This window comes from Mercurialis annua, linkage group LG6, assembly GCF_937616625.2.
Source record: "Mercurialis annua linkage group LG6, ddMerAnnu1.2, whole genome shotgun sequence".
Taxonomy (NCBI): Eukaryota; Viridiplantae; Streptophyta; class Magnoliopsida; order Malpighiales; family Euphorbiaceae; genus Mercurialis; species Mercurialis annua.
The window spans coordinates 25,766,911-25,790,362 of NC_065575.1; the positions used below are offsets into that span (position 1 = coordinate 25,766,911).

At 38.2% G+C, this 23,452-nt stretch overlaps 1 protein-coding gene across 1 annotated transcript; it reads right to left on the minus strand.

Annotated features, from left to right (window-relative positions):
* Positions 1 to 6,763: 6,763 nt before the first annotated feature.
* On the minus strand, positions 6,764 to 22,281 carry LOC126687705 (uncharacterized). The gene is made up of 3 exons (XM_050382261.1): positions 21,039 to 22,281; positions 20,476 to 20,972; positions 6,764 to 6,808 (listed from the first exon to the last, which is right to left on the minus strand). Exons 1-3 carry the CDS (start codon positions 22,279 to 22,281, stop codon positions 6,764 to 6,766), a joined length of 1,785 nt encoding a protein of 594 aa, XP_050238218.1.
* Between the last annotated feature and the right edge of the window lie 1,171 nt (positions 22,282 to 23,452).

Sequence of the window (23,452 nt, forward strand, 5' to 3'; positions counted from 1 at the left end):
GAGTTGAGACACGACATACTAATCTATTGTCACTTTTCACGCGCACTCTGCGTAATATGACCTAAATATGATTAGGAAATCGGAACGAGGGGTAAGAGAGACTTGTGACACGACATAAGCATGGTAATCAAAACGACGCGTTAAAGAGACTTGAGACGCGACATACTAATCTAGCGTCACGTTTCACGCAAACTTTGCATAATATAACCTAACCATGGTTAGGTAATCGGAACAACAGATTAAAGAGACTTGTAACGCGATATACTAATATAGCGTCATTTTTCACGCACACTTTGCATAATACAACCTAACCATGCTTATGTAATCGAAGCAACGCTTTAAAGAGACTTGTGAATCGACATAGTAATCTAGCGTCACTTTTAAAGCATACTTTCTGTAATATAGCTAACCATGCTTAGGTAATCGGAATTACGCATTCGAGAGACTTGTGACGCAACATAAGCATGGTAATCGAAACGACGCGTTAAAGAGACTTAAGATGCGACATACTAATCTAGCATCACTTTTCACGCACACTTTGTGTAATATAACCTAACCATGCTTAGGTAATCGGAATGATGCGTTAAAGAAACTTGTGACGCGACATAGTAATCTAGCGTCACTTTTGACGCACACTTTGCGTAATATAACCGAACCATTCTTAGATAATCGGAACGACACGTTAGAGAGACTTGTTACGCGACATAAGCATGGTAATCGAAACGACGTGTTAAAGAGACTTGAGATACGACATACTAATCTAGCGTCACTTTTCACGCATACTTTGCGTAATATAAACTAACCAAGTTTAGGTAATCGGAACGACGGGTTAAAAAGACTTCAGACGCGATATACTAATCTATTATAACTTTTAACGCGCGTAATATAACCTAACCATGCTAAGGTAATCAGAACGACGCGTGAAAGAGGCTTGAGACACAACATATTAATATATCATCACTTTTTACGCACTTTTTGCGTAATATAACCTAGACATGCTTAGGTAATTGGAACGACGAGTCAAAAAGACTTGAGATGCGACATACTAATCTATTGTCACTTTTCACGCACACTTTGCGTAATATAGACTAACCATGCTCAGGTAGTTTTAACGACGCGTTAGAGAGACTTGTGTCGCGACATAAGCATGGTAATCAAAACGACGCGTTAAAGAGACTTTAGACGCGATATACTAATCTAGCGTCATTTTTGACTTACACTTTGCGTAATATAACCTAACCATGCTAAGGTAATCGAACCGACGTGTTAAAAAGACTTGAGACGCGACATACTAATCTAGCGTAACTTATCACGCACACTTTGCGTAATATAACCTAATTCGGAACGACGCGTTGAAGAGACTTGTGACGCGACATAAGCATGGTAATTAAAACGACCCGTTAAAGAGACTTGAGACACGACATACTAATCTAGCGTCACTTTTTACGAACACTTCGCGTAATATAACCTAATCATGCTTAGGTAATCATAATGACGTGTTAAAGAGACTTGAGACACGACATACTAAACTCGCGTCACTTTTTACGTACACTTTGTGTAATATGACCTAGCCATACTTAGTTAATCGGAACGACGCATTAAAGAGACTTGCAACGCGACATACTAATCTAGCGTCACTTTTCACGCACAATTTGCGTAATATATGTTAGCGCAGCGGGATGCGAGGGTCCATATCGTATATTTCAATTCAAAATCAAAGTTCAAAAAGAATTCGGATCCAGAAATTCATCATATCATTTAGTAATTAAAGCACGCATATAGAAATCGTAAGAATAATACCTATGTCGATTCTCCAACGATTCTTGTAGTCCCGATAGTACGACGACCGCAAGCTCGTCCACACGAGTATGCGTCCAATTGAATCCTCGCCTTGAAGTAATCCACAAGAGTTCCTCTTTCCGAGAAACCCTAAGCTCAAACTCTCGCCGCGATTACGTCTTTGCTCGGATGTATGAAAAACTTTGCCCAGCTTTTCCGTGATTGATGACTACTTGAACTCCTTCAAGTATGCTCTCCTAGGTAAGGTGTCGAGACTGAGCAAAGGCAACCTCTATTTATAGGCAAGAGTTTGTAGGAAACTCCAACACCTCACATGCTAGGTGTCACACACCAAGCAAAGGTGTTGCCACCATACGACACCTCACATGCTAGGTGTCACACACAAAGCATAGGTGTTTCCACCATCTGACACCTCACATGCTAGGTGTCACACACCAAGCATATGCATAACATCATCACATGACATCATCACGTGACATCATCGTATGACATCATCATGACATCATCTCATGACATCATCACATTAACTTGGAGAAAGTACAATTAGGTTCCTACTAATTTATAACTCTCACAAATTAGTTCCTAATTTGTACTCGTTTTCATCTTAGATTAATTTATGAGATATGCTAGTATCTATATGAAATCGATCTCACATAAACTCAATCGGTTGCACACCCTAGTGTGTGTGACTAACTAGGTTCACTTCTATATGGCAACGAGTCATAAGAAACACCTTTCTTATATTAAATAATTAAATCCCATTAATTATTAATTCTCGTAGATCGTGAGTGACGTCTAGCAACATATCATGACCCCCAAATATAGATGAGTGTTTTGATGCATTCTTTATGAACCAATGTTCATAATTACCGTACACTCGAAACTCCCTTCTCGTAAGATTCTGATCTCGACTAATGTCACAGTTAAGTCAAACACTATTTGTCTTGATCATATGACCTCGTCTCTCAATTCTTATTCTTGATATATATATGACTTTCATTTGCGATAAATTTCAACAAATACTAAGAGGACAGGCCGGTTGATAAAATGCCCACGATGAGGCTGTGATCCTGGCAGTCATACATGTAATATGTTAAGGTTTATCGTCGTACCTCTAATTGGTATCAGAGCCATATAGAGCAGAGAAAGAAATACATATACTAGTTCTTACTTTGTGAAAATTGGGTCATTACTTAACAACCATGCTCACAAAAAGTTGTTGTTCTACGCCTTCTAGTACTGTTCTTACTACTGTAAATAAAAATGATTATCTTTATGAGTTTACTTATCTTCCAGAAAATCAAAAAAAATCTGATACAAAAGCCCCTCTTCTCAATCCTTATGATGCGTTTTCTAAAACCACTACCCCTTTTATCTATAATATCAAGTCCTTGATAAAAAAAGCCTTACAACCCTATCAAAGAATATGTTCAGTCGTCCAGCTTTGATCATTGCGCAATTCATGCTTCTCAAGCTGAACAATTTATTACTCTTGAGATTCCACCTGAATTTCTAAGAGTTTGGTTAGCTCAGAGTTATACTCATATTCACTTTGGATCTATCCGACTTTGTCTCAGTTACCATGGTCGTGCTGGTCTACCAGTTTTTACAAGAATTGCTCTTGTAGATTCTCGGTATCTACAGTATCAATATGCAGCGATTGGTACAGTTGAAACTTCCTTGAATGCAGGCTCAGTGTTTTTTACCTTTTCCCAAATTACAATCTTGCCCTCTCTGATCCGATGGCTCTTACGGGTTTAAAGGTGCAAATACAAATTATTGGAGCTCAAAAAGTTACTAATTCAATTGCAGCTACTCTTCACTATCAAATGGTGTATCGGTTGGAAAACCATGCTTTAAACCTCACTATACCCGCAAACCATAATGATGCCCTTTTGATAAAAACAGATTCCCAAAACACCCCTTCTTGTGTCCACATACCCAAACAAATCACCAGAAATGAACTCCTACACCTTTTCTCCCGAAAAGTGGATTACCAACTATGAAAAAATGCATGATACTATTCAACAAGTTCAATCCTGTAATCCAGTATTCACAAAAAAACCTTATGGCACTGTTGAAACGTCCTTTGCAAAACATACTGATGTCACTCCTCAGGTATTTTCTACACAGTTCATGCTTGAACCATTTCCACAAGAAAAGGAGTTCATGTTGTCTCTTTTGATTTTGAAGGGCGTCCTATATATGCCTTTCAACGGGATGGTCATTGTTTCTTCGATGCTTGTGATTGTGATGATTGCTTAACGGATTTGGAGGATGAAGAAATCGAAGATGATCTCCAAAACTCAAGCTGTTGCTATGAGGCTGATTTTCACAGGAGATATGATGACAATGATCCTTTTATTGGGATGCTTGGCCAACCATCTGGAAAATATGACTATTTAGTTTCATACTCTCCTCCAGCAGATTTGACAACGCATTCCCTACAAAAACCATCAAACTCACCCTGTCAAAATCCACCTAAACCACCAAAAACTTCACCACCACTTCCTTGCTACAAAAAAGCCCTGAAATGGATAAGGAAGGAAGAACCAATACATAGAAACCCTATTGTGACAGAAATCCCTCAAATCTGTATGTTTCGATCCCCTTCATATGAAAAGGAATACCCTCCTTTACCAGAAACCTTAACCTCCACCCAACCCATCAAATCAACCCCATTTATACAAAATCCCTCCATTGTCGAGCCAGATGGTACACTCAAACAAGTTTCTCAAGCAGAAGCAGTCTTGAACTGGCTAACACAAAATGCTATTGCTCAGAATCAAAAGCTCACTAAGCTTGAAGGAAAGATCGATCAAGTCTCTCTTAAACTTAGTGATATTGATGACAAGTTTCAGAAAGATATCAAAAATAGAATCGCTGGTCTTCAAAGCAAAGTTCAAGCAGGCCAAGATGAGATGAAGGTGTTAATTCAAAAATTATCTTTGAATGCTCTTGGTGCTAAGGACATTGAAATAGGCAAATTGAAGGCAGACATTCAAGCCCTTGAAAAACATCTGAGACAAAGATCTTCTTCTATGGATACATCAGATCCCTTAAACCCTTTTTCCTCCTTCTATGAGCTTAAAATGCCTTCTAAAGATGAACTTAAAAGTTTTGGTCTTGAAAGAGAATTGTTTAATAAAAGGCTTCGAAAATAAAAATTTCCCTCCATCAAAACAATTTCTTCATCTTCGGCTAACTCGGCCGATCAAGACACTAAACCAAAAACCCCTTTTCCCACCTGTGATACAATGATGGTCAATCCGATCCAGAATTTCCTTCAGACTTGTGCCACCAACAAGATGCCTACTTTTGATATTGGTCAGATTGATACAGAATCCTCTTCATCTAGCCATTCAGAATGTCTGGGTAGTTCTGAATCAGATAGTGAGGATCCGATACAATTCATGGCAGCACCACCGAGTACTTCTCAACAATCTTATTATGAAGAACCTCCAGAAGATGATAATGATGCAAATAGCTTTGAATTCTCCAGTCCACAAACCACATATGCACCTGCTTCAGGTGAATATGCTAAAGCTACTGGATTATTCTTTACCTTGGATAATATCCCTCCTTCCCAATATAGGGATAAAATTCAAGAGTTCAGTGCTTGGCTGGAAAGTCAATTGCTTAAACCAGATGCTGTTCTTCATGATATCCTCCAGTTTTTCTGCTCTAGATTCACTATAAAGTTACAAGATTTGTTTAATGGATTACCTCAAGAATACAGATTTACTCTTATAAATGCACCCACGGCTACAACGTTCTTGGGATGTATTTATAATGAATTCTTGGGAAAAATCAATGATGATAAGGAGATTGCACGGAAAGAGTTCTATCAAATGAAGTGTTGCTCTTTAAAGAAAAGAGATTTTGATATTCACTTTCATAAAATCTCTAGGATATTTTATCGTCTTTCTGGCAACAACAATCCTAATTTAAAGCAAGCCTTTTTAGCCTCTTTGCCAGAATTGCTGTCTACAAAGATGTTCACTCTGATCCAGCAGACAAATAAGAAGATAAATGATCTTAGTCTTGGAGAACTCTATCAAATTATGCTCAGAGCTTTATCTCAACTCTGTGAACAGAAAAAGGTCTTGAATATGTATTTTTCAAGACAGAAGAATCCATTGATAATCATGCAACAGACCAGATCTAATGGTCAAATGTGATTCTTCCTCTACATCATGCACTTGTCCGTCAAAGAAGAAGAGCCATTCCTTCAAGATTAAAGGACAAAAAAGGTTCCATAAACGATCTTCCAAAAGATGGCGCTATTTTAAGAAGAAGAAGTTCCGAGGAAGGACAAAATCAAATAAGTGCTTCCTGTGTGGAAAAGAAGGTCACTTTGCAAAAAGCTGTCCTACCAAAGCAAAAAAATCTTCGAAACTTATTCAGCAAATCCAGCAAATGACTTCAATTGATCTCGATGATGCTGATATTGAATCCTTATTTTCTAAATAAGATGAGCCTGGTCCACATAGTTTATTCGCTATCAGCAGATGCGACGACGATCCTTCAGATGATGATCTTCAATTCTCCATCCAACATCCAGCTGACAATGTTTATGCTACTTCTTCCCAACCTGTTCCACATGTTGTCGTACAGATATATCCAGAAAAGTTTGCTCGACCTATAAAAATGCCTTGTTTCCGTTGTCGTACAGATATATCCAGGTAATTTTTGTAATATTTTACGCTTCAATAAAAATGCCTTGTTTCTAAACATCTCTCTGCTCCAATTTTCTATAAGTAAGGTATAGTTATATATGTTTGTTTCTCTTCATATCCAGCCATAAAAAGGCATAAGGGTATGCTCTTCACTTGCCTCTCCTGAGGATCATGTGAATCAAAACCTTTGTGTCATAAACATGGTAATGCGATAAATTTCAACAGATACTAAGAGGACAGGCCGGTTGATAAAATGCCCACGGTGAGGCTGTGATCCTGGCTAGTCATGCATGTAATCTGTTAAGGTTTATCGTCGTACCTCTAATAATCTGCGCAGGTTTTATCATCCATCAAGAACAATTCGAGATAGCATAGAATCTTATCTCCGTTCATCTAGAGTGATGAATCCTCTCTAGGTTAAACCCTATCTCTATATACAACTAACTAGATCCAACACATCTCGCGACCCTAGCTCATGAAATATCTAGGGATAAGGAGTATCAAACTCTAATCACCTATATACAAGATAGTGTCACCGCAAGTCAAAGGACATATGTACAATTATGAACTAGATGACATTAAATTGACTTTGATGAAATACCATATATAAGTCATCTAGCGTCACTTGTTCGACTCACTCAACCCCCTTGAGTGTCCACATGTTTATTCTGATCCCCATCAAGTAGTATGAGATTCACTACTTCCTATAATTAGTAACTCTTTACTAATAAGGAGAATAAACAGATGTGACGATCATTCCGGGAAAATGTGATGCCCTTATTCGTAGGACCCCATCGACCGTGAACGGTTATTTAGATCACTTGTATTATAGAATTTGCCATTCATATTCTTAACACCGTAAGAATAGATTCTATCACAATATGATAAGGATAATACGTAATAAATGAACACTTAGTTGATAAGACACTTAATTCAAATAAAACAAATATATCTTTTTCTATTGGATTAGTTCTACAAATATATACAATCAAATGGCCCTTGAGCACATACTACTAACAATATAACCTAACCATGCTTAGGTAATCAAAACGACGCATTAGAGAGACTTGTGACGCGACACAAGCATGGTAATCGAAACGACGCGTTAAAGAGACTTGAAGACGCGACATACTAATCGTAGCGTCACTTTTCACACATACTTTGCGTAATGTAACCTCACAATGCTTAGGTATCGGAACGACGCATTAGAGAGACTTATGACACGACATAAGCACGGTAATCGAAACGACGCGTTAAAGAGACTTGAGACATACTTCTAGCGTCACTTTTCACGCACACTTTGCCTAATATAACCTAACCATGCTTAGGTAATCGAAACGACGCGTTAAAGAGACTTGAGACGCGACATACTAATCTAGCGTCACTTTTCACGTACACTTTGCGTAATATAACCTAATCATGCTTAGTTAATCGGAACGACGCGTTAAAGAGACTTGAGACGCGACATTCTAATCTAGCATAACTTTTCACACACACTTTGCCTAATATAACCTAACCATACTTAGGTAACCAGAACGACGCGTCAAAGAGACATGTGACGCGACATAGTAATCTAGCGTCAGTTTTAACGTACACTTTCCGTAATTATAACAAAACCATGCTTAGGAAATCGGAACAACGGGTTAGAGATACTTGTGAAGCGACATAAATTTGCTAATCAAAACGACGCATTAAAGAGACTTGAGACACGACATACTAATAATCTAGCATCACTTTTCATGCACACTTTGCGTAATATAACCTTAACAATGCTTAGGTTATCGGAACGACATGTTACAGAGACTTTTGATGCCACATAAGCATCGTATTCGAAACAACGCGTTAAACAGACTTGAGATGAGACATACTAATCTATTGTCCCTTTTCACGAACACTCTACGTAATATAAACTAACCATGCTTAGGTAATCGGAACGAGGCGTTAGAGAGATTTGTGACGGGACATAATCATGGTAACCGAAACGACGCGTTAAAAAGACTTGAGATACGACATACTAATCTAGCGTCACTTTTCACGCAAACTTTGCGTAATATAACCTATCCATGCTTAGCTAATCGGAAAAGAAGCATTCAAGAGACTCGTGACAGGACAAACTAATCTAGCGTCACTTTTAACACAAACTTTGCGTAATAATAACTAACCATGCTTAGATAATCGAACTACGGGTTAAAGACATTTGAGATATGATATACTAATCTAGCGTCAACTTTTGCGCACTGTTAGCATAATATAACCTAACCATGCTTAGGTAATTAGAACAACGCGATAAAAACACTTGAGGCGCGGCATACTAATCTATTGTCACTTTTCACGCACACTTTGCGTAATATAACCTAACCATGCTCACGTAATCGGAACGACGCGTTGAAGAGACTTGAGGCGCGACATACTAATCTAACGTCACTTTTCACGCATAGTTTGCGTAATATAACCTAGCCATGCTGAAGTAATCAGACCGGCGCGTTAAAGAGACTTAAGACGCGACATACTAATCTAGCGTCACTTTTCACGCACACATTGCGTAATATAACCTAATCATGCTTAATTAATCGAAACGACGCGTTAAAGAGACTTGAGACGCGACATACTAATCTAGCGTCACTTTTCACACAAACTTTGCGTAATATAAACTAACCATGCTTAGGTAATCAGAACGACGTGTTAAAGAGACTTGTGATCCGACATACTAATCTAGCGTCACTTTTCACGCACACTTTGCGTAATATAACCTAAGCATGCTTAGGTAATCGAAAGACACGTTAAAGAGACTTGTGATGCGACATACTAATCTAGTGTCACTTTTCACGCAAATATTGCGTAATATAACCTTACCATGCTGAAGTAATCAGATCAACGTGTTAAAGAGACTTGAGACGCGACATACTAACCTAGCGTCACTTTTCACGCAAACTTTGCGTATTATAACCTAACCATGGGTACTCAGAATGACGAGCTAAAGAGACATGTAACGCGACATACTACTCTAGCGTCACTTTTCACGTACACTTTGCGTAATATAACCTAACCATGCATAATCAAATAGACGCATTCAAGAGACTTGTGACGCGGCATAATAATCTAGCATCACTTTTCATGCACACTTTGATTAATATAACCTAACCATGCTTAGGTAATCGGAACGACGCTTAACGAGACTTGTGACGCGACATAGGCATGATAATTGAAACAACGCGTTAAAGAGACTTGAGACGCGACATACTTATCTAGCATCACTTTTCACGCACATTTTGCGTAATATAACCTATCCATACTTAGTTAATCGGAATGATGGGTTAAGGAGACTTGAGACGCGACATAATAATTTAGCGTCACTTTTCATGCACACTTTGCATACTATAACCTAACCATGCTTAGGCAATCGAAACGACGTGTTAAAGAGACTTGAGATGCGACATACTAATCTAGCGTCACTTTTCACACACACTTTATGTAATATAGCCCATGCTTAGGTAATCGTAACGACGTGTTAAAGAGACTTGTGACGCGACATACTAATCTAGCGTCACTTTTCACGCACACTTTGCGTAATATAACCTAACCATGGGTAATCAAAATGACGAGCTAAAGAGACTTGTGACGCGACATACTAATCTAGCGTCACTTTTCCGGCACACTTGGCGTAATATAACCTAACCATGCTTAGGTAATTGAAATGACGCGTTCAAGAGACTTGTGATGCAACATAATAATCTAGCATCATCACTTTTCACGCACACTTTGATTAATATAACCTAACCATGCTTAGGTAATCGGAACGACGCGTTAACGAGACTTGTGACGCGACATAAGCATGGTAATTGAAACGACGTGTAACAGAGATTTGAGAGGCGACATACTTATCTAGCGTCACTTTTCACGCACATTATGCGTAATATAACCTACCATACTTAAGTTAATCAGAATGATGGATTAATAAGACTTGAGACGCGATATAATAATCTAGCGTCACGTTTCATGCACACTTTGCATACTATAACCTAACCATGCTTATGGAATCGAAACGACGAGTTAAAGAGACTTGAGATGTGACATATTAATCTAGCGTCACTTTTCACACATACTTTGTGTTATATAAACCGTGCTTAGGTAATCGGAACGACGCGTTAAAGAGACTTGTGACACGACATAGTAATATAACGTCACTTTCAATTTGTATGTTGCCATTTCAAATAGGCGCGACATACTATAATCTAACCATGCGCGTTAAAGAGACTTGAGATGCGACATACTAGTCTTGCGTCACTTTTCACGCACACTTTGCGTAATATAACCTAACCATGCTTAGGTAATCGAAACGACGCGTTAAAGAGACTTGAAATGCGACATACTAATCTAGAGTCACTTTTCAGGCACACTTTGCGTAATATAACCTAACCATGCTTAGGTAATTGGAACGACACGTTAAAGAGATTTGTGATGCGACATACTAATCTAGCGTCACTTTTCAAGCACACTTTGCGTAATATAACCTAACCATGGTAATTAGAAAGACGAGTTAAAGAGAGCTGTGATGCGACATACTAATCTAGCATCAGTTTTCACGCACACTTTGCGTAATATAACCTAATCATGCTGAAATAATCGGACCGACGCGTTAAAGAGACATGAGACGTGACATACTAATCTAGCGTCACTTTTCACGTACACTTTGCGTAATATAACCTAACCATGCTTAGGTAATCAGAACGACGAGCAAAATAGACTTGTGACGCGATATACTAATCTAGCGACGCGTTAGAGAGACTTGTGACGCGACATAAGCATGGTAATCAAAACGACGCTTTACAAAGACTTGAGACGCGATATACTAATCTAGTGTGACTTTTCAAGCACACTTTGCGTAATTTAACCTAAGCATTCATATGTAATCGGAACGGCGGGTTAGTGAGACTTGTGACGCGACATAAGCATGGTAATTGAAAAAGGCGTTAAAGAGATTTGAGACGCGAAATACTAATCTAACGTCACTTTTCACGCACACTTTGCGTAATATAACCTAACCATGCTTAGGTAATCGAAACGACGCGTTAAAGAGACTTGAGATGCGACATACTAATCTAGCGTCATTTTTCACTCATATTTTGCGTAACATAACTTAACCATGCTTAGTTAATCGGAACGACGCGTTAATGGGACTTGATACGCAACATACTAATCTAGCTTCACTTTTCACGCACACTTTGCGTAATATAACCTAACGATACTTAGGTAATCGGAACGACGCGATAAAGAGACTTGAGACGCGACATACTAATCTAGCGTCACTTTTTACACACGCTTTGCGTAATATAACCTAACAATGCTTAGGTAATTGGAACGACACATTAGAGAGACTTGTGATGCGACATAAGCATGGTAATCGAAACGACGCGTTAAAGAGACTTGAGACACGACATACTAATCTAGCGTCACTTTTCACGCACACTTTGTGTAATATAACCTAGCCATTCTTAGTTAATCAAAATGACCCGTTAAAGAGACTTGAGATGCGACAAACTAATCTAGCATCACTTTTCAAGCACACTTTGCGTATTGTAATCTAACCATGCTTATTTAATCGGAACAATGCGTTAAAGAGACTTGAGATGCCATATACAAATCTAGCGTCACTTTTCACGCACACTTTGCGTAATATAACCTAACTTTGCTAAGGTAATCGGAACGACGGGTTAAAGTGACTTGTGACACGACATAGTACTCTACCGTCAATTTTAACGCACACTTTGCAAAATATAACCTAACCATGATAGGTAATCAGAACGACACGTTATGTAGACTTGAGATAAGCATGGTAATCGAATAGACGCGTTATGTAGACTTGAGACGCGACATACTAATCTAGCTTCACTGTTCACGCACACTTTGCGTATATAACCTAACCATTCTTAGGTAATCGGAACGACGCGTGAAAGAGACTTGTGATGCGACATACTAATCTAGCGTCAATTTTCACGCACACTTTGCGTAATATAACCTAACCATGCTTGGCTAATCGGAACGACTCGTTCGAGAGACTTATGACGCGACATAAATTTCTAGCTTCACTTTTAACGCACACTTTCCATAATATAAATTAACCATGCTTAGGTAATCAGAACAACACGTTAGAGAAACTTGTGACGCGACATAAGCATTGAAAGACCCTTTGGGTTATAAGGCAAACCAGTTTTTGATTTGTGAATCGGAAATTTAAATTCTTTAAAGCGGAAAAGAGAATTTAAAGACACAAGAGATTTGGAGTGGTTCGGATCAACTCACGATCCTACTCCACTACTCAATCTAAGATTGAGATTTTAGAATCCACTAAATGGGATTGTGCTTTATAGATAAGCACCAACTTTACAAAGAGATTTCTTAGAGATAATCTCAAACTCACAATTGATTTTTCAAGGATAATCAAGAACCTACAAGGGTTGAGTTTTTCCAAAGCTAAACTCTAACTCACAATGATTAGGAGTTTCCAAGATTACTCCAAAACTACAACAAAACTAAGTGATTTAAAAATGTATGTTTGTTGTTTCAAGGTGTGTAAATCATTAATTTTGAAACATTGCAAATGGGTTTATATTTATACCCAAAGCAATCCCCAAACAAAGCACTAACAAACAAAACAAAAAAATGATCTCTGCACACATATCGCCCCCGTGATGCATGGATCACGGGCGAGATATTTGAATGAGACAAAAACCTTCAACGGCTAGAGCCACGTGTCAATGCTTCATTGGGTCTTCAAAAATGTATCCGTTGGATCTTCAACGGTCTCATTTATCGCGCCCGAGATGTGTTCGTCGCGCCCGTAATTCGTTCCAACAGTCGACTAGGGTTTTGTCAGCTCGATATCGCCCCCGTGATATTTGCGTTGCCCCCCGTGATATATATCGCCCCCGAGATGGAAATCCATCACGGGCGAGATATGCTACTGGACAACTTTCTACTCAAAAACACGATTTTTGCTAGAGAGCTCCGAATTGACTTCCGATTGTTCCTATGAGTTCCTATACACTAATAAACATGATTAGATCACTCATAGTTGATTGTCAAAGTCAAAACAAAAGGAGTTTGAAAGGACAAAGGTCCAACAATCTCCCCCTTTTTGAGTTTGACAATCAACATGCTAAAATGACTAAGTTAAGTAAGAGTCAAATTGATTTTGGCTCCCCCTCACTTTATGCACAAAAGATATAAGCAATTTATAATGCATAAGCAAGAAATTTTGAAAAAAAAAACTTAGCAATTTGAGCATGGAAACTTCTCCCCCTTTGTCAAGCACAAAAAGAATCAAAGCATATTTAGAACACGGACAAAGGAGCTAATTGAAGGAGATTCTGAAAACAATTTTTAGTCTCTCATTCAATTGAGGCGCAAGACACTAATTTGATATGCATATCAAGCCTAAAACTCAATTGATTGAACTAATTTGATTTAAATGATCAAAAATAGGTAATAATTCATCAATTGAATTGTACCAAGGCAAGTCCAATCATTAAAAAAGTTTTAAAGCATATCAAAACTTTTTGGAGAATTAAGTTTTGAAAAATTGATTCTCCCCCTCAAAACAACAATTTTGGAAAACATGGCATATAGATTGATACAAATTTTACCTATGTTGCCATTTTCCAAAAGCTTCCATTGATCATCCACCTTATGATTTGAGATTGGTTTAGTGGACATCAATTGTACCTACAAAGCAAATCACTTACGTACCCAAACAACTTTGGGTCCTTGAAAGTTAATGCTTGAATAGTTCAAAGGGATTATGTAATACCCCGTAAGTTCAGGTGCCGTTTAGTACAACGTGTCCGGTAGAGAAGGACCGGAGTTACAGAACTAAGTATATTGGATATTAAAGAAAAGGATAAATTGGAGTAGGACGTAATTGTTTATGGATTAGAATAAGAAAATAAGGAAAAATATCAAGAAAAGTCACAAACTTTAGATCAGGGACTAAAGTGGTAATTTAACCAGTTAAGTCCGAAATTGGAATTATTTCGCCAAGGTCCGCGAAATGTTTTATAGTATTGGTGGTAAAAGTTTCAGGTCAATCGGAGACCTTTTAAAATTTGGACGCGGATTCATTTTGGGCTAAATTGTCAATTTTGAAGAATTCAAGGATCAAAGTACAAATTAGCCAATTTAGCCTCGAGAATAGTAATTGGAAGATTATCGACGAGAATAGTTATATTTGGAGTAGTATTGTTTATTTGGATATAAATAATACGTAGATAATCGAGTTAAAAGGATAATTTAACCGTTTGGTTAAATTAGAAAGTTTAAAAGAGAAATGGTTTAAGTTAAAGAATTGAAGGATTAAAGTGGCTAATTAGCCAACTTATATGTTAAGGAAAGGAAGGAATCAGATGATTCCAGAGAGCAGAAGAGGAAGAGAGAAAGGAAAGGGCGAACGATTACGTTCCGCCGCCGTTTCGCCGTTTCTCGCCCAAATCGCGAGTTCTTTATATCGATTCGTTCAGAATTCGATTCTCTATCATCGCTAAGCTTCAAATCAAGGTAAGTTTGACGTTTTTATTATGAGAATTGATAAATAAGGGTTAATTCGTTTTAACGAATTAAACGAATCGTAATCGCGTTTCTATTGGCGTTTTTGATGATATTTGAGATGGTTATTAATGGAAATCGTGCTAGAATCGACTTTGGACGTTTAAGCACGTCGGAATTGGCCCGGGGAATGAACCCCGGGGCTGCACATCGGCAGTCGTTTGCTGCACGAACGTGCAGTACACGTTCGTGTAGCAGACTGCACGAACGTGTAGCACACGTTCGTGTAGTACACTACACGAACGTGGAGCACACGAACGTGCAGCGTACTGCACACGAACGTGCAGTACACTGCTGCACGAACGTGTAGCCCTTCGCCTAAGGGGGGTTTTCGAATCGGGCCTTCTGGGCCCTGACGTGACGCGGAAACTCGATTTCAAACAATTTCAAGTCGTGTAATCAATCGTGATTCGATTGAATATCAAAACGTAAACTAGGACGTTTAAAAGAGAAGTGTGATTAAGAGATTATCAAAGTTAAGAATCGTATTAGAGATACGATTGTGTTAACCTAAGTTTATAACTTAGGAGTTTGAATATTAAGCCTACGTTTATGAATTAAACGTACATATGATTTGAATAGGAAGTGGATACATCGACGAGGTACGAGATCGACGAGCTGGAATAGTTAAAAGAGTGAATGACGTGTGGAGCTTACGTTTGGATATAAGGAATAGCGATCGTTGTGAGTTAAACTTTACTTTGAGTATTATTACGAAATGGATAGTTTTTATATTATAAATATAATATTAAACTACATCGCATGCTATAGTATTTTATCGATAGAAATGAATTTGTACATCATATTATCGAATATATATAGATTGTGAAAACTAGTATATGATCCGGGGGAAACAAGCTACCTATTGGGTGTCAATAGGCTGTGTGATCACCAGCGTCCGGGTAAGTCATAGATAGAGATTTCATGGGTCGTATATCATACTTGTTTGTGCATGCGATACAGAGCCTATCTGGTTGAACTATCCCGGGGCCTGTATCTGCGAGTCGGCTGGTTGAACTATCCCGGACTCATATCGATCGATCGTTAGATGTTGTGATAATGTTCATTATGCATACTAAGATATTAGGGTTTCGATCGGATCAAATGCTTGAAGTATAATATGTTTGTATATATGTGTTTTGTTTTAAATGCGATGTTATTTTCTATAATACCCTAGTAATGTGTTTTCTCACTCAGTATTTCCCCAAATACTGACCCCTCACATTGATGTTTTCAGGTGTATAGAGTCGGATCAGACAGACCGTCTTTGGTGTGCTGAGTACGAGTCCCCTTGGTGCTGCAGTAGTATACGTATGACGAGTCTTAGCATAGAATAGTCAGGTCTTATAGGTTGTGTACATATTTAATGTTTGTTTGATGTGACGTCTTTTGGTTGTCAGTTTTGTATTGATCGATAGACGGGCTAGTACGTACAAGTTACGGAAGTGAGATGCCCACTATGGTTGTATCGATGATGTGATATATAGGATGTACGTTATGATTGTAAACGTGTCTTCTTATTACATGTTTATAGGATAGTTGTGTTTGCGTTTCCGCGAAAAAGTTAGAGTGGTTTTAGGCTTGCTACGGGTTTCGGAGCTACCACTCCCATTCCCTAGCGCCGGTCTCGGCTCAATAATTTGGGTCGTGACAAAGTTGCTATCAGAGCAGTTGGTCCAGTTACCTCTGCTAATATGTGATTTGAGTGCAGTTGGTCCATGATACCACTGCGAGTCTGTGATTGATGTTTGCTTGTTCCTAGGTATTATGTCATTAGACTAAGTTAGGAACTACTGCAGCTATAGAATTGAGCCATGTCTGATCCAAGTTGTTTGTATAATTTGTTTTAAGATCGAGCTGATTGATTGTGAATTTTTGATTGATTGAGAATTCTTGTTTGTTTCATTATGATAAGTATGATCGATGGATTGTGAAATTCTTGTTTGTTTCATTATGACAAGTATGATCGATGGATTGTGAAACCTTTGTTTGTTTCTTTGCGAAATACGTATACGATGTATAGATGGTATCGAAATCGAATTATCGAAATGTCGAGATGTGCATGAAGAAGAAGTATGAAGTTACAGAAGTGGAAGAACCTACCGTGTACAGAGTTTAAATGTCTAGAGAACTTACAAAACTCGAAGTTTAAAACTTTTTGAAAGTTGTTTGTGTAAACGATTTTGAAAACATAGTTGTGCCTAGACCCGCGATAGTCATCGATAAGTGCCACGACATTGATAGAAGTGCATCACTACATATATCTGTACATACATCAATAGGACATGCATCATATGCATTAGGTTCGGACGAAAAGGTGAGATGTGGCAACTCTTTGGGGATGAGAGACGTCATCACCCTAGTGCACAATTTTGTTAAAATGAAAATGAAATTTGATTTAAAGTTCAAAATGAATCGTTTTATCGAAAGAGTTTTGAAAGAGTTTTGTTTTCATGTAAGTATACCTAGACCAGAACTCTGTAACGGAAGTGAAGTGCTCGCGAGCAAGCTGCGATCAAGACCAAGAGGCGAATGAATACGTATCGTTGCGGAAATATAGACGTTATGCTTCTAGGATATGAACTTAGTTTCAAGTTAACGAGCTAGTATATAGTTAAGATCGTGAATACGTTGGACAGTGATATGTACCCGATTAGTGATGTGTTAGAAAGTAAGTATCTCTTTGACGGGATGTCAAAGATCTTAAACAAGGATATACGAGAAGAAGTGGATATGAAGGATGAAGTTTGTATAAGAGAAGTGAATGATAGATGTACGTGAATAGCGGAATGAAAATGATTGGACGGTGAACTAGGACGTTCATATTGTATGATAGGAGTATGAAAAGGGTCAAGGGTTTAAGATAAGTAAAAAGGTAATATGAAAATTCGAGGACGAATTTTTATAAGGAGGGAAGAATGTAATACCCCGTAAGTTCAGGTGCCGTTTAGTACAACGTGTCCGGTAGAGAAGGACCGGAGTTACAGAACTAAGTATATTGGATATTAAAGAAAAGGATAAATTGGAGTAGGACGTAATTGTTTATGGATTAGAATAAGAAAATAAGGAAAAATATCAAGAAAAGTCACAAACTTTAGATCAGGGACTAAAGTGGTAATTTAACCAGTTAAGTCCGAAATTGGAATTATTTCGCCAAGGTCCGCGAAATGTTTTATAGTATTGGTGGTAAAAGTTTCAGGTCAATCGGAGACCTTTTAAAATTTGGACGCGGATTCATTTTGGGCTAAATTGTCAATTTTGAAGAATTCAAGGATCAAAGTACAAATTAGCCAATTTAGCCTCGAGAATAGTAATTGGAAAATTATCGACGAGAATAGTTATATTTGGAGTAGTATTGTTTATTTGGATATAAATAATACGTAGATAATCGAGTTAAAAGGATAATTTAACCGTTTGGTTAAATTAGAAAGTTTAAAAGAGAAATGGTTTAAGTTAAAGAATTGAAGGATTAAAGTGGCTAATTAGCCAACTTATATGTTAAGGAAAGGAAGGAATCAGATGATTCCAGAGAGCAGAAGAGGAAGAGAGAAAGGAAAGGGCGAACGATTACGTTCCGCCGCCGTTTCGCCGTTTCTCGCCCAAATCGCGAGTTCTTTATATCGATTCGTTCAGAATTCGATTCTCTATCATCGCTAAGCTTCAAATCAAGGTAAGTTTGACGTTTTTATTATGAGAATTGATAAATAAGGGTTAATTCGTTTTAACGAATTAAACGAATCGTAATCGCGTTTCTATTGGCGTTTTTGATGATATTTGAGATGGTTATTAATGGAAATCGTGCTAGAATCGACTTTGGACGTTTAAGCACGTCGGAATTGGCCCGGGGAATGAACCCCGGGGCTGCACATCGGCAGTCGTTTGCTGCACGAACGTGCAGTACACGTTCGTGTAGCAGACTGCACGAACGTGTAGCACACGTTCGTGTAGTACACTACACGAACGTGGAGCACACGAACGTGCAGCGTACTGCACACGAACGTGCAGTACACTGCTGCACGAACGTGTAGCCCTTCGCCTAAGGGGGGTTTTCGAATCGGGCCTTCTGGGCCCTGACGCGACGCGGAAACTCGATTTCAAACAATTTCAAGTCGTGTAATCAATCGTGATTCGATTGAATATCAAAACGTAAACTAGGACGTTTAAAAGAGAAGTGTGATTAAGAGATTATCAAAGTTAAGAATCGTATTAGAGATACGATTGTGTTAACCTAAGTTTATAACTTAGGAGTTTGAATATTAAGCCTACGTTTATGAATTAAACGTACATATGATTTGAATAGGAAGTGGATACATCGACGAGGTACGAGATCGACGAGCTGGAATAGTTAAAAGAGTGAATGACGTGTGGAGCTTACGTTTGGATATAAGGAATAGCGATCGTTGTGAGTTAAACTTTACTTTGAGTATTATTACGAAATGGATAGTTTTTATATTATAAATATAATATTAAACTACATCGCATGCTATAGTATTTTATCGATAGAAATGAATTTGTACATCATATTATCGAATATATATAGATTGTGAAAACTAGTATATGATCCGGGGGAAACAAGCTACCTATTGGGTGTCAATAGGCTGTGTGATCACCAGCGTCCGGGTAAGTCATAGATAGAGATTTCATGGGTCGTATATCATACTTGTTTGTGCATGCGATACAGAGCCTATCTGGTTGAACTATCCCGGGGCCTGTATCTGCGAGTCGGCTGGTTGAACTATCCCGGACTCATATCGATCGATCGTTAGATGTTGTGATAATGTTCATTATGCATACTAAGATATTAGGGTTTCGATCGGATCAAATGCTTGAAGTATAATATGTTTGTATATATGTGTTTTGTTTTAAATGCGATGTTATTTTCTATAATACCCTAGTAATGTGTTTTCTCACTCAGTATTTCCCCAAATACTGACCCCTCACATTGATGTTTTCAGGTGTATAGAGTCGGATCAGACAGACCGTCTTTGGTGTGCTGAGTACGAGTCCCCTTGGTGCTGCAGTAGTATACGTATGACGAGTCTTAGCATAGAATAGTCAGGTCTTATAGGTTGTGTACATATTTAATGTTTGTTTGATGTGACGTCTTTTGGTTGTCAGTTTTGTATTGATCGATAGACGGGCTAGTACGTACAAGTTACGGAAGTGAGATGCCCACTATGGTTGTATCGATGATGTGATATATAGGATGTACGTTATGATTGTAAACGTGTCTTCTTATTACATGTTTATAGGATAGTTGTGTTTGCGTTTCCGCGAAAAAGTTAGAGTGGTTTTAGGCTTGCTACGGGTTTCGGAGCTACCACTCCCATTCCCTAGCGCCGGTCTCGGCTCAATAATTTGGGTCGTGACAGATTAGCCTTAATTGAACTTTTCTCACATAGCAATGAACATTAATGTGACCATATTGCATGCAATAAAAACATTGAGTTCTATGGTTCACATTTGATTGCTTTTGAGGTGGCTTGGTTCTAATGGTCTCATAAGAACAAGCACAAGCATGTACACAAGAATTGACATTTGAAGATGCATGAACATGTGAGTTCTTTCTAGTCTTCTTGTTCCATTTTTGACTATATTGAGAAGCATAGCCATGTCTCAAGGGTCTTGTACCCTTGTTGCTCTTAGCCTTTTGAGCCAAGAATGGCTTAGGCCTAGGAGCTTGAGCATGCAACTTCTTTGCCTCAATTGGTTTGACCAATTTAGGAGGAACTTCTATAGAAGAAGTTTGAGGCAAAATGGACTTCACAAATTTAGTCCCATTGGAACTATAAGCATTTTGATTATAGCCAAGTCCATATTTTATGGTTGGGCATCTTTGAGATACAAGAATTGAATCCAAAGTTGCCTTCCCTTTTTGAAATCTTGAAAGTGAATCTTTTAATTCAAGAATTTCATTCTTTAGTTGATCATTTTCCTTAAGCAAGTTATCAACATTCAAACCTTGCTTAGGGATAGATTCTAAAGATGACTTGAGAGCTTCATTTGACAATTTAAGCTCATGAATTTCTTTTGTTAAAACAATCATTTCATCTTTGGCTTTAGAAGCCTCATTTTTAAAAAATAGCATCTTGGCTTTATAATCACCACATTTAATTACTAGTTCATCAAGCATGCTATACATATCATCATCATCATCATGAGCATCATCAACAGCAATATCATCAATAACATCATCAACAATATCATTTTTAACATTTAAGCATGCATCATGTGATTCAACACCAATACCATCCCAACATAGAAAAGATTGGGGGTTTACCTCTAGTGTTGGTTCCTCCTCAAAAGACATGAGGCACAAGTTGGCATCATGGTGGCTATCACCATCCGATTGAGAATCACCATCCCAAAAAGTCTTGGAACCCCCCTTTGAACTCTTCCTTGAAGAGGAGGATCTACCATGATTGCCATTTCCCTTCATCTTGAGCTCATTCACTCTCTTTGTGAGCCTCAAGAGTTCTTCCTCATTGCTTTCCTTCTTGTTCTCTTCTAAAAGAGTACTTGTTGATGCCTTGAAAGCCATGTTCTTCTCCCTTGCCATTTCTTCTTGAATAATCTTGATGTAAGACATCTCATGGAGAAGAAGCTTTCCAATCAACTCATCCGTCCTCAAGGTGGATAAATCATGAGTTTCAATGATGGCGGTAGTCTTAGGTTGCCATAGAAGAGTAGGAAGGGATCTTAGGATTTTACCATTGATTTCATTTAGCTTGAAGAATTTCCCAAGTTGCTCAAGACTATGAACAATCTTAAGAAGCCTTGATGTCATCATCCCCACATCTTCATTTGGCAAGCCCTTGAAGCCTTCATACTCAACAAGAAGCAACTCAAGCTTCTTACCCTTGACTTGTTGTGTACCTTCATAGTAGCTCTCAAGAGTCTCCCACATTTGCTTGGCACAATTCAAGTGTTGAATTCTACCTTGTTCTTCTCTAGAGATTGAGGAGAGGAGAGTAGTAATGGCTTTTCTATTCATGCCATTCTCCTTGACTTGCTCTATAGACCAATCTTGTCTCTTCAAAAGAGCTCCATTTTTGTCACATGGAGGTGTCCATCCCCTTAGAAATACACTCCATAGATCAACCCCTTGCATATCAAGATAATTTTCCATCATATATTTCCAAACTTTGTAATTTGAGCCATCAAGAAAAGGTTTGAGAGTGATGAAAAAATTTTCGGTTGCCATTTTTGATCGAAAGTTCTAGCAATTAAGCAACAAGAAGAGCACCTTGCTCTGATACCAATTGAAAGACCCTTTGGGTTATAAGGCAAACCAGTTTTTGATTTGTGAATCGGAAATTTAAATTCTTTAAAGCGGAAAAGAGAATTTAAAGACACAAGAGATTTAGAGTGGTTCGGATCAACTCACGATCCTACTCCACTACTCAATCTAAGATTGAGATTTTAGAATCCACTAAATGGGATTGTGCTTTATAGATAAGCACCAACTTTACAAAGAGATTTCTTAGAGATAATCTCAAACTCACAATTGATTTTTCAAGGATAATCAAGAACCTACAAGGGTTGAGTTTTTCCAAAGCTAAACTCTAACTCACAATGATTAGGAGTTTCCAAGATTACTCCAAAACTACAACAAAACTAAGTGATTTAAAAATGTATGTTTGTTGTTTCAAGGTGTGTAAATCATTAATTTTGAAACATTGCAAATGGGTTTATATTTATACCCAAAGCAATCCCCAAACAAAGCACTAACAAACAAAACAAAAAAATGATCTCTGCACACATATCGCCCCCGTGATGCATGGATCACGGGCGAGATATTTGAATGAGACAAAAACCTTCAACGGCTAGAGCCACGTGTCAATGCTTCATTGGGTCTTCAAAAATGTATCCGTTGGATCTTCAACGGTCTCATTTATCGCGCCCGAGATGTGTTCGTCGCGCCCGTGATTCGTTCCAACGGTCGACTAGGGTTTTGTCAGCTCGAATATCGCCCCCGTGATATTTGCGTTGCCCCCGTGATATATATCGCCCCCGAGATGGAAATCCATCACGGGCGAGATATGCTACTGGACAGCTTTCTACTCAAAAACACGATTTTTGCTAGAGAGCTCCGAATTGACTTCCGATTGTTCCTATGAGTTCCTATACACTAATATACATGATTAGATCACTCATAGTTGATTGTCAAAGTAAAAAAAAAAGGAGTTTGAAAGGACAAAGGTCCAACAAGCATGATAATCAAAATGACGCGTTCAAGAGACTTGAGACGCGACTTAATAATCTAGAGTAACTTTTCACGCACACTTTGCGTAATATAACCTAACCATGCTTAGGTAATCGGAACGATGCATTAATGAAACTTGTGACACGACATAGTAATCTAGCGTCACTTT